This window comes from Cervus elaphus, chromosome 30, assembly GCF_910594005.1.
Source record: "Cervus elaphus chromosome 30, mCerEla1.1, whole genome shotgun sequence".
Taxonomy (NCBI): Eukaryota; Metazoa; Chordata; class Mammalia; order Artiodactyla; family Cervidae; genus Cervus; species Cervus elaphus.
Genome location: NC_057844.1, coordinates 75,157,410 through 75,170,337, shown reverse-complemented (window position 1 = coordinate 75,170,337; position 12,928 = coordinate 75,157,410). Strand labels below are relative to the sequence as shown.

Here is a 12,928-nt window from a genome sequence, read left to right as displayed (position 1 = left end):
AGTTTATGTACATTTGCAAAGATTGTCTTGTTATTGGTGTGAGAACTGAGATTGTTGTAAAGCTGGAGTTCCAAAATTTCATTATAGTTTCTGGTATTTAAAGCATAAAATAATGCATGCTCTCATACCAAAATACCTAGGCTCCAGTTCTAGTTTTACAAAATACTGTTTGTTTGCTCTTAAGATACTGGTTTGGCTGCTCCAAAATAGGCCAAAATAATAGTGGCTTCAATAAGACAATAGGTTCATTTCTCTCTTTTAGAAAATTATGAGCCATAGGCCGCTCAAACAGTGGGAAGCTTGTCCCACAAGGTCGTTTGGGGATTCACACTCCTATCCAGTTATCCAGCCCAGGTATCATCCTTGTCTGCATGGTTGAGAAGCTGGCTCACCACCACCTCCACATTCCAGGCAGTGGCAAAGAGGAGGATTTAGAAGCCAAGCGTAACTTCCTCTTACAGCCCATTGGCCAGAATGAGTCACATGGCCATTATCTTGTCACAAGTTATGCTGGGAAATGTAGCCTCTAGCTGGGAGGCCATGTGTCCCTGTCCAACCCCAGTGTTCTGCCACTAAAAGGGAGAAGGGAAGGAAGGATATTAAAGGTCAGATTCAATTATTTATTGAATCTTTTCGAGCTTCAGTTTCCTCTTTGTAACATAGGGATGGAAATACCCCCTGCTGTGGGGTTAGAATCACATGCATGCATGGACCATCCAGTACAGCCCGCTTCCCATTTGGGGTCCTCAGTAAACTGTTCCATTTGTGGAGCGGGAGAGGGGTGGGAGGGGGCAGTGCGGCCTCACATAGCAGAATGCACACAGGCCTTGAGCTCACTGTGTAAATAGATCCAGGCTTGAGTCTCTGTTATTGTCAGCTGTGTGACTGAAGACACATTTACCTGACCTCTCTGATCCTCCATAAAAATGAGAGTGTTTAAGGATTTAATGAAAAAGTTACATAAAAATATCTAATACAGTGCCCAGTATGTAGAAGATACATGGTAAGTAGTAGCTAATTGCTAAGTGATCTGTGTGTGATTTCTTAGGTATGCATTCCTGATAGAGAAAAAAATTATTATGTAAAGTGAAAGAGGACTCCTCCTGAGCAGTTTCAACTAGTGACATACAGTCACCATTCTGTGTGTGTTCAGTTTGAATACTTGAGGCTTAACCCTAAGCCAGTGCTTTCTAAAGCAATCTCTGCATTTTACTTTGGCTGATTTGAATGCCTGTACCTTTCAGAGATGAGATTCCCCCACCTCCCTCAAAACAGTTCAACTTAAAAAAATAATCAGTGTTTGCTCTAAACCCTTTTCAGCTGTTGCGAAACCAGAGATTCCCCGCCTCCTATCATCACGCGGTGGAAACTGTTGTGACTATGCTGATGCCTCACATCACGCAGAAGTTCCGAGATAACCCGGATGCGTCCAAGAACGCCAACCACAGCCTGGCTGTGTTCATCAAGGTGGGGGGCCTCCAGCGGGGAGGGCGTCCACCGGGGGCTGAACGTGCTCTTTCTAGCAGAGTGACTCGTACACAGTAGATGCTCAGTGAATGTGTTTATGCCAGAGGATAAACTTATTCACAGAGAACACTGATTTGAAACCCAGCTTTCCACGACAGCCTGAGTACTTACCTTTGTGGGTTGTTTCCTCCGCAGAGATGTTTCACTTTCATGGACAGGGGCTTTGTCTTCAAGCAGATCAACAACTACATCAGCTGCTTTGCTCCTGGCGATCCTAAGGTAGTGTGTGCCTGTGTGTGCGTGTCACACACTGTTCTTCTTGTCTCTCTGAGTGAATCCTGATACCCACCTGTTTCTCTGGGTTCACATCAGAATTTTCTTTCAGTCCCAGAGGTGCTACTCACTGCCCTCCCTTGGAGATACTAACTATTACTAACTAGTACTCACAGTAGTATGTGAGATATTGTGTGTGTGTGTGTAGTTAGTCACCAGGTCATATCTGACTGTTTATGACGCCTATGGACTATAGCCCACCAGGCTCCTCTGTCCATGGGATTTCCCAGGCAAGAATTCGGGAGTGAGTTGCCATTTCCTTCTCCAGGGGATCTTCCCCACCCAGGGATTAATCCCACATCTCCTGCATTAGCAGGCTGGTTCTCTACCACTGAGCCAGGAGGGAAGCCTGTGTGAGATATTAGAGACACAGTAATTCCAAATGTAACATAAACATACCTGTTGGTTTTTCTCATAAATACCCAAAATGACTTCTCAGCTGCAAAACTAAAAGTATTCTTGTTACAAATCATAGTTTATTTAACAAGGTAACAGAAGGAACCACACAGTCTTTCTCTGCTGGAATTTTCTGTTTCTTCCCTTGTGTGTCTATTTTAAAGACCTGCCTTTTTCATTTTTTTCTTGCTTTGAATCTGGTCTGTAATTATAAGCCGCCTGAAATCCTTTATTGAAGTTGGAGGAGCATAAATAATAAATGCCCTAAAAGTCAATGGAGGACATTATTTAACAAAGTGTGTTCCCCATTTTCACATGAATCCCTGAAGCCATGCTGAAATCTGTAAAGTAGCCTCGAATGTGTAGCCCTGAGACAGGGATGAACCCACAGGCAGCGTGTCATTCCTCAGGGGTTTCTTAGGAGTCTGTGCAGAGTATCCATAACTTATGACTATAACCAATTTTTTCCTGCAGACCCTCTTCGAATACAAATTCGAATTTCTCCGTGTGGTGTGCAATCATGAACATTATATTCCTTTGAATTTACCAATGCCATTTGGAAAAGGCAGGATTCAAAGATATCAAGGTAATCTATCTTTAAATATATTAATCCTAGTCTTTTCAAAAAGAGAGCCATTCATTTTAAATAAGAGAATTAGTTCACACATGACATTAAGAATATCTGACATTTTTCATTGGTTAATTCATTTTTTTTCTCGTTTCCTTTTTTTTTTTTAATTGATAAAATGCTTCATAGGAACTTAACTTTTTTTTAGCAAACTTACCAGACTATTGATCATGCCAGTGTGACTCTTTTTCATTGAACAAGTCCATTGCTTAAACAATAGAAATCCTTTCTATTTACTGTAGTTTATTTTTATTTGTTTCACTTTTCCTTTTTTCTTATGAATTAGCTTTTCTTTCACCAACTGTGGAGTCAAATGACACTCCTGTAGGTAGGTGTGGGCTGTGACGCTTGCTTTCTTGCATCTTCCTCCTTGAAAAGAAAAAGAATGCAAGTGATTGCTGAAATGCTTACGTGTGCTATGCATTTAGGCATTTCCCATGTACTTGGATCAATTTTAAAATTCACGATAAGCCAGTGAATTTGTTCTCACTGTAGCTAACACATTACCATAACATCCCCGGAAGGCTTCTTGTTTTTTGCTCCTGGAATCACTAGGTCCTCTAGGAGGTTTCTTTAAGAAGTAAAGCAAACAATCAAAAAACCCTGCTTCACTTCTAAAGTGTATTCTCCCACTGTTTTCCTAGTCCTTGTTTATAGCAGTAGCAGTAACCTTTGTCACATGCAACACGGCTTTTCACATGCTTTCTATGCTTGCATGTTGAGTCTTTATTAACTGTTCTGTATCCTTTCTGAGTTTGAAGAGAATTAAGCTCATGGAGATTTGTCTTCACTGAGTAAGTCAAATGAATCCATCTAGACTCTCAGGTCTATCATAGTGCAATATTTAGCACCTTGTATGTGCTCAGGATTATTTAAGCTGCAGGAGAGAAAACATGGAAGGATGCCACCAAACTATTTGTTGTTGCCTAGGCACTCAGTCATGTCCAACTCTTTACAACCCCATGGACTATAGCCCGTGAGGCTCCTCAGTCCATTGGATTCTCCAGGCAAGAATACTGGAGTGGGTTTCTGTTTCCTTCTCCGTCATATTATTAATGACACCTAAATCAAGTGACCCTGAAATTCAGAGAGAAATACACAAAGGCATTCATTCAGAGACATAAATATCTTAAATGTCCCAAAGAGGCTCAAACTGCCTTTAAAGAGCAAAGTAGGGACTGTGGCCTGACATTGGTTATCATGCATTCAGCAAATATTTGCCCAGCACCAACTCTGCCTAACCTTGGGATACAGTTGTGGACAATAAGGATGAAGTCCCCGGCTGTCAGAGTGACGAGTGCTAAGGAGAGGAAAAGTGAGGGAATGGGATAGGAAGTGGGTGACATTGAGATTGGGTGGCCGGGAAGAGCCTCACTGAGAAGGTGACTTTGGGGTAATAACTGAAAAAAGTACAGGGTTGAGCATTCTGGGCCATTCAGAGTCCCCTGCCCAGCCCTGCCCCACCATCTGTCTCCCCGTGAGCTGTTCCCCACACACCAGACATACCTGCTGGTCCCAGCTCCTCACTCCTGACACTGCTCAGCCTCACATAGCACCTCACTGGGGTCCTCGTGTTTCTCCCAGCCAGTCACTCAGCCAGTCACTGGATCTGGGGCTGGCCAGGCCCTTGCCTCTCCCAGCGCCCCACCCTGCACCCTTAGCCCACCATCAGTTCCTGGCCCACTTGTCCTTGGGGACCATGACTGTCTTTTCCTCTCGCCTGTCAGGGTGCTCAGGACAGCTCTTTCTGCCCAGCAGTCGGGCAATGAACGTGTTCTCATCTTCCCCACTGGCCAGTTGTTTATTCCCGCAGAACAGAGTGAGGAGACTCTTCACATACCCCGAGACTTGCCCAAACTCTTGTAGACTGTTGGGGCTTAGAAGGACATGGCTTCGGTATGAATTTTCATAACTGCACCGATAGGAATGAGGTTTTGGGTTTTTTTTAGCATTCTCCTTCCTCTCACCCTTCTCACCTGCTCTTCCACCTTTCTCTCTGTGCAAACACGTACTCACATGCACACACACATGTGTACAGTTAAACCCATAAATAGTTTTCTTCTAAGGGACTCATGTGAATTCAGGCTATGAACTGTCTTTTCAATAATCTGTGCTTAAAACTCATAAACAGTGGACTCGAGTGTTCTGGAAAGTCCTGGAAAAGGTTCCTAGGACTTGAGTGAGAATTTAAATAGGGTTAGAAACAACTGTCCAGCATGAGATTAAAACCAAAGTAGAGGCCTATTGACTTTCCTCTAACAATGGATTCAGTATAAGAATTTAAATCCAAGCCACAGCTTACTGGAAAAGTGTTACTTTGTTTCTTATTTCTACCTTCCCTCAGTAGAGTTCACATTTGGTTACATCTCTTTTCTAGAAGAGCTTTCAGTCTTGTCTCTTAGCTTGCTGATGACTTAGCTAGTTTGATATGGTGCTTTGTCCATTTTAGTTCTAGTTTATAGTAGTTTTCTCTTTGCTTTTTGAGGTACAGAAGTTTTAAGAGTGTATTTGAGAAAATTCTATATTAAATAAGGTCTTCAGTGATAGCAAAATAAGTAGGTTATATGCTAACTCTGTCATTAAACACATTGGGTGGAGTATATGGGCATTAATGACCAGGAAATAGATAAATGAACTCATGTAGTGAAGAACATTTTAATAGGCCATGTATATTTATTCTTTAGTTATGTGTTTGTTGTGCACAAATTGCTCCTCTATAATGTTGTCAATTACTACAATATTTGAATTTCATATCAGTAACAAAATTACATTTGTAATATAATGGGCTGTTCTATATTCTAAAAATTGATCCTAAAACTATTCATTAACTTAATAATAGGATGTAATACTTTCTATAATCAAAATCCAGTGCATTTATATGGTGGTGGTGGCTTGGTCACTGAGTTCTGTCTGACTTTCTTGAGATCCCTGTAGACTGTAGCCCACCAGGCTCCCTGACCATAGGATTTCCCAGGCAAGAACACTGGAGTCGGTAGAAATTTCCTCCCCCAGGGGATCTTCCCAACCCAGGGATCAAACCTGCATCTCCTGCATCGCAGGCAGTCTCCTGCATTGCGGTTCGATTTAATTGTATTTAAACTCTGTTTTCATTTTGGAGTGTAGAGCAGTGTTTTAGGTTATCAGCCTTTGGAAGCCAGATGTGACCACCTGTTGACACACACAGGGAAGCCTGAAAGGCAAGGGCGGGCTTGGTTTTCGTTTTATTCAGAGAGCGCTGCACCCCTTCTGACTGGAGCGGTTTGCTCGCATGCTCGTTTCAGACCTCCAGCTCGACTACGCGCTCACAGACGAGTTCTGCAGGAACCACTTCCTGGTGGGGCTCCTGCTGAGGGAGGCGGGGGCCGCCCTCCAGGAGCTCAGGGAGGTCCGGGTGATCGCCATCGGCGTGCTCAAGAACCTGCTGATAAAGCACTCTTTTGACGACAGATACGCTTCCAGGGTGAGCGTTCTCTGATGCATGGAAATGTGACTGATAACATGACCTTCATTTGGAATAATCCAAAGAAATAAGCAATTAGAAAATTAGTAACAATAGCACAAAAACTTTCTCTGCTTACGCAATAAAATCTAAGAGCCATCTTTACAGGAAGGGTCCCAACACAGGACCTGGCCAGTGCTCACCCGGTCCATCATTAAGCTCTCCAAGGCCGGAAGTCACTTACACTGTGCGCCTTTGTTCCAGAGCCATCAGGCGAGGATAGCCACTCTCTACCTGCCTCTGTTCGGTCTGCTGATTGAGAACGTCCAGCGGATCAATGTGAGAGATGTGTCTCCCTTCCCGGTGAACCCTGGCAGTGTACGTAAGCACACCCACACAGACACGGCATGCATTTGTTTCCTGCGGCTGCCCTAACAAAACACCATGAACGGGGTGGCCTAGAGCAAATAGGAATATATTCCTTCACTGTCAGAGGGCCAGAGATCCAAAATCAAGGTGTCAGCGGGGTTGGTTCCCTCTGGAGGCGCCGGGTGAAGAGCTGGGGCTATGCCCCTCTCCCAGCCACTGGTGCTTGCCTGGAATGCTTGCCTTGTTTGGCTGTGGCTGCATGACTCAGTCTCTGCCTGTCTTCACATGGTGTTCTCCCCGGTGTGCGTCCGTGTCCCTGGTATCCTGTCCCATCCTTATAAGGACACCAGGGCTTGGATTTCATCCACAGTGACCTCATCTTATCTTACATCTTAATGACATCTGCAGAGACCCTCTTTCCAAATAAGGTCGCGTTCTGAGGTTCAGGGTGGATGTGCATTTGGAGGGACACTCTTGAACTATACACCCCTCCTTTTTTGCCCCCCAAACCATAATAATCTACAGTAGTCTTGGTAAATTGCATTTCTGGCTAAGATGGGGTCAATCAGTAAACTTTCAGCTCTTGTTAAAAATCATTCTTAAAAAAAAAAAATATTATAAAAAGCCATGCTTTCCGAGATGGCTCACTTTCTTGTAAGATGTCAGGATCTTTGTGTATCTAAGAAACATTTATAGAGGAAAGAATTTTATTTTTTTAAAGAGGCATAATTCTATGTAATTCTAACCGGTGTATTATGAGATGTCAGTGCTAGTCCCAGTCCTGGTGTATTAATAGCATACTACAGAGTCTTAGAAAAGCCACTTATTTGGGCATAAGTTTCCCTGTGTCTATAAAATTAGAAAGATAATCAGACTAGATGTCAGGGGGGGCCAAGATGAGCAATCCCACCTCTGCTAATTGACCACCTTAATTTATTTTAGCCTTATGCAGATATTTAAAGATATATTAGAAATTAAGTTGAGTGAAGGGTGATGCCAGGTATGATCTCAAAGCCTTTTGGTTGGAGACAGTCAGCCATTAATTTGAACAGGGTAGCAGTTCAGTGTCCTTTTCCTGTTTATTCTAGACCCCTGTACTGGCTCCATCATTCTTAACCGCTGTCATGATGGCATACACTGGGGAGTTTCCTTGTGTGTTTCTTTTCCGTCCCTTTTTCTCCTACAGTGGTGCTTTGTCCTGGCTTTTATACCTCTCTCCTGCTCTGAGTACATCTCCTTCCTGATGGTGCATGAGAGGAGCCCTATTTGTAGAGCGTGTCTTGTATCAGTAGTTCCAAGGAGCATGAGTGGTCACTGTCCTTAAGTGGGCTTCACCACACTCATCTCACCCGACAGCACTGCACTGTACCTGTGTGTCCTCTGAATCTGTCTGCTTTTCTAATCAGAATAAGCAATTCAGGGTCCTCTCTGTACTCCTCCAGCCCCGAGAAATGTGAACACCGTCTTTTCCTCTGGCTTCCACCGAAGTATAATCTCTGTTACGACACAACTTCACAATGAACACCATTTCTTGAGAGTTTGCATGAAGTGCCTAACCTGCAGAGGTTTTCACCACCACTATTGTGAGGTCATTATTGCTCATTTGGGAGGATTTCTGATGTGAGAGAAAAATCAGCATTAGAAAGTTAGAAAGAGTACTCGAGGCTTCTTCTGAAGGAAGAAACCTGCTGAAATAATGTAGAAAGATGCTGGGCATCCGAGCTGTGGAAAGGGAGAGGGGCTAGACCTTCTGGGGGAAGACAGGACTCCCTGGGCCACGGCTGCTCTGCCCCCCAGGCCTGAAGTGCCCCGAGCTCCCCACTCCTGCTCTGACTGCCCTCTCCGTCCTCCCCTCACAGGCTCCGTGCTGGTCCTCCCACCCACACGTGATGGGCAGGCCAGGCCTTTCTGCCCTGTTCTCCCGCTCATGCTCACACTTCCAAGAACAGTCGGTGACTCTCTTAAAACCATATTTAATGATTTCTTGTCTCTCTCCCCCTTCCACAGACTGTGAAGGAAGAATCCCTCACTTTGCCGGCAGTGAACCCGTTAGTGACGCCCCAGAAGTCTGGGGGCACGCTGGACGCCAGCCTGCACAAGGACCTCTTTGGCGCCATCTCTGGCATTGGTAATGCTCAGACTCTGACCTATTTCTCGCTAGTCGAATTCAGAAAGTGTCTTTAATCCAGCCGTCCGTTAGCTTTCAGATCAGAACTTTGAAGTCTTGAGTTTCTGCTTCACATATTCTTTTTCCGATTTTGCTGCTCATCTCTGAAACCCGCCTCAACCCTACACTGAAATAAAGATCCCCAATTTGAAGGAATTCCGAATATAGTACACTTAATTGCATATTTGTCTTGTTTGCTTTGTGTTTAATGCATGTTAATTTTTCATTTTAAATCTTCAAATTAGATTGTTTACGCTTTTAGGAGAAGAAAATCTTTGCAGGTGTGTGTGGGGGTTAGGGTTTATTTGTAGTGTTAACGATTTAGATGAAATGTGAGAGAGTAATTCCTGAAGGAGTTACTGGTTTATGGCTCGAATGCAATGCTGAAATCAGTTTTCTAAAATCTTCTTTCCTAGAATGTTTTTTTTCCTATCTAAAATAATGTTAGAGCAGCCCCCATGGGGAGGAAAACAGATGGCATAATTCAAGATTCAAATTGAGTAGTTTTTCCTTTAAAAAAAAATGCCTGAGAAATGTACTTATTAATATTCTGACTAATTGAGCCCATGTGCCAGCTCCTTCATAAAGATAACGGTACAAAAATATACATACATCTTCACAGACACTCACAGGCTTATGCTGTCTCTATCTCCCTCTCTGTTTTACACCATAGTTTAGATAAATGAAGCACCCTATTGTGGCCGGTGCTCAGACCACCCAGTGATGGAATTAACCCACAGGGCAAAATAAAAGGGCAGTCCTTTTATCTGATCAATCTGCAGGATCATTGTTCATTCTGAGTTTATGTCCTTAGCTTTTGTGTTGTTCTTGTTGCTAACATGCTATTTCACGTAGGCAACGAAACTGGCCAGGCTGTAAAATTGGGAACCTCACGCCAGTGCTCAGATTTATCCTCAAACACCCATGCCAGTCTTTAATCTTGCGTATGTTTATGTGTATTTTTGATAGTTCTGTTTACCTCATTTGGCACCGTAAAGATGAAATGAGTTAATTCATCCAGAATGCAGAGCCTGGCACACAGCATTTCCACTGCTTTCCTCCTGGGCCTCCCACGCTGACCACTCACCCAGCCGCTCTCTGGGAGTGGGAAGGGGTCCCTTCCAGGCTTTGTCTGCAGCAGTTCATGGCGCTGGCTTTAAAGTCAGACAGTTGTATCCTTGGGCCCAAACTTCCACCATTTACAATTGCAAGGGCAAGATGTCTGTCCTCTTCATCCTGTGCCCACATTTCAAAAACAGTCCTGGTAAGGGAAGAAGAGCTAGTTCAGTACTGCAGAGCTTGGCAAGGTAGACACCTCAGTGTTGTTATTTGACTGCCTTTGTAACAAGCACAGTTCTTCAGTGTTAGTCATGCTTTGTGATAGACTCTTGGTAGCCAGTCAGATGAGTCCCGGAGCCTAAATCTTAACTCTCTGTTCCCTCTGACCAGCGTTTCTGTAGGATCCAAGGCTTTGTGGAAATGGTGAAACTAGAATGAGGTGATGTTTTGACTCTGGCTTGATTCTCTAGTTCCACATTTGCCCGGTTACGGTTTGGGATTCCTTGAGAACATGGAGCTGAGCCATGGAGGTGTCTTCAGCACAACTTCAGTGGCATAAATGGCCTTCGATTGCTCTGTGTTCATGGTGAAGTTATGAAAAGTACTTGAGACTAATTTTGTCTTTTTCATTCTTTCTTGAATTTTAAGATCTGGATCCACTTTTCATGGGAATTCACTGCAGCAGACTTGGGCTTTTATCTATGTGCCCACCTTCCTCTCACCCCCCACCTTTAAACACTGTAATCCTAACTTCCTTTTAGAAATGCCTTCCAGGGAAGCTCCCACCTTAGAACTGGGTTTGCTAGTTGTTTTCTGGTAGCTTTAGCTCTTCTTTTATTCACCAAGGAATTCCATCTCTTTCCATCTCTTGAGGAGATTCTCCTTCCACACTTAGTGAGGATGTACCCTCAGCAATTTTTTTTTAAATGCCTTTGGAATATGGTGCATGAAAATTTCTAAAACCAATTCATCGCCTGAATAAAAACTACTCTAAGATTACATTCATTTTAAAAGGCATGCATTCTTAGGCTCAGAGTTCTTTTTTCCACCTACTCAGTGTATTACGTTTTGCTATCTGTACAAAAGGGGAGAGAGTTGAACTAAAGTTCTCTGAAAAGTTATGCACCGGGCCAGGATATTAAATACAGACAAACACACACAACAGGAACATGGTTCTGCTAAGCCTGTTGATTTTGATTTATTGCATTTCCATCTGTTTGCCTTAGATTAGGACTCTTGTGCTGGAATTGAGCCTAAAACTGAGAATTTAGGGCCTAATTTCACTTTCCCGGGAGCCTCTTTCTCCTGAGCTGTGTGTTCTACATTAAGTCCGGTTATATTAGGAGGCCAATAGTTATAATTTGGTCACCACGCATGTCTCTTTTCTGAGTGTAGAAAAAGACTTATTGCTTTTTCATAGCGTTTTGACCTGCTTCTCGTGCAGTCAGTCACACAGTTCCTGTCCTGGGGCAGTGCTGCGGGTGGCCAGGGGTTTACATGTTCCCGCCTTCACTTCCATTTTCAGATCCTCCTGGCCCATTCCTTGATGCACTTAACACACTGAATCGGTTTCGGGGACAGTGGATAAGCCTGGGGGTGGGGGTGGAGTAACTTAGAGGTGTCTCAGTCCATGGCAGCTAACTGGCAGGCTGAAACCCAGAGGGGCCTGCCTGTCCCGAGGTGCTAGGTGAAGGCAGCCTGGGGACGAGAGGGCTATGCTCACAGCCTGCTGCGTGGGGCTGGGGGTCTTCTCCTGTAGTTTGTGCAGCCAACCAGGCATCTCAGCCGGGGGCGTGCCTCTTCGTTCGGCCCAGAGTGTGCAAGTCTGAGGGTCATTTTTAATTATGTGATTTATTGAAATCTTATCTAAGCAGGAAGTCAATCTAGTACTTTTTAAAATTCCATAGTCTCGAGGTTGGGGCTGACTTCTGCCTTAAAATGCTATTTTTTGTTTTTTCTCCTCACAGATGTCACGAATTTTATTTCCAAGTTAGATTTCCTCTCTGCTCGTAAATGTTTATTGCAGAGATTCCCAAGCAGTCTCAGTTCACAGCACCCTTATTATCAGAGTAGTTTTTTTCATGGCGTCCCCAGGCCAAGAGAAACACCAAGTGGTTCTGTTTATTAGGTACTTAAGGCCAAATAACTTAATAAGTACGTATAACCTAAAAACTTAAGAGGCATTTGAAAACTATATACATAAATTTAAAGAAAAAAACATTTTTTTAATAACCACGGTTCTTACTAATGGGGCATGTGTGCCTATTGGACGCTGCACAGCTTCTCACATTTGAAATCAGATTGCTCACCAGCATTCTCATTTCCTTTTCCACATTGATTTTCACCCAGTCCTTGGTTTTTATCACAGCAACCCCGCTTCAGAGAGATATGACATCATGGAAAGGAATGTGGCAGCCCGAGGTTAAAACTACAGTTTCCGACGGATGTCCAGTATTGTGTTTTCCTTGAAAATTAAAAATGTCCCGTGACACCCCTCGGGGTTTTCTGGGGCTCCTGGGCATGCCATTTGAGTGCAGTGGGTTTATTGCATGATTTAGGTTTTTTTTATTTGATGGTTATAGGTAGATTTATCTTTTTAATTTTTTGAAGTCTTTATTCTACCCCAGTCTGAAACAGCATGTTCTCCCCCAGTCTCAGCAATCAAAGGTGGTTTCTCATAAGTGAATTGATAGTTATGTCCAAATGTTTCAGATTCAAGTTTACTTTTACTCTATGTGGCTCAGTTCTTTAAAGGAGAGGTAACTGGATAAAAGTTTTGAGCCAACTTCCTCACAGAAGAAAACAAGTGCCCTAGAAGCAGTTTCCTTTAAAGTTGAGTGCTTACCTTTATTTTGTTCTGTCTCACCAAATCTGTGATCTTGGCTTGACCTCTGTTTAGCTTCTCCATATACGAACTCAACTCCCAACATCAATAGTGTGAGAAATGCTGATTCAAGAGGCTCCCTCATAAGCACAGACTCCGGGAACAGCCTTCCAGAAAGGAACAGTGAGAAGAGCAATTCCCTGGAGAAGGTAAGTTCCTTTCTGGTAACTTAAGTGTTTTCTTATA

General features: G+C 43.5%; 1 protein-coding gene across 13 annotated transcripts in view; it reads left to right on the top strand.

Moving 5' to 3' along the window:
- DOCK9 (dedicator of cytokinesis 9) overlaps positions 1 to 12,928 on the top strand; it is a 270,534-nt gene that overhangs the window by 195,722 nt on the left and 61,884 nt on the right. For all 13 annotated transcript variants that reach the window (XM_043892115.1, XM_043892111.1, XM_043892106.1 and 10 more), the window contains exons 28-34: positions 1,321 to 1,467; positions 1,663 to 1,746; positions 2,671 to 2,782; positions 6,106 to 6,284; positions 6,528 to 6,641; positions 8,640 to 8,760; positions 12,758 to 12,891. In XM_043892115.1, the coding sequence (XP_043748050.1) occupies positions 1,321 to 1,467; positions 1,663 to 1,746; positions 2,671 to 2,782; positions 6,106 to 6,284; positions 6,528 to 6,641; positions 8,640 to 8,760; positions 12,758 to 12,891 (891 nt within the window). The remainder of the gene's footprint in view (positions 1 to 1,320; positions 1,468 to 1,662; positions 1,747 to 2,670; positions 2,783 to 6,105; positions 6,285 to 6,527; positions 6,642 to 8,639; positions 8,761 to 12,757; positions 12,892 to 12,928) is intronic.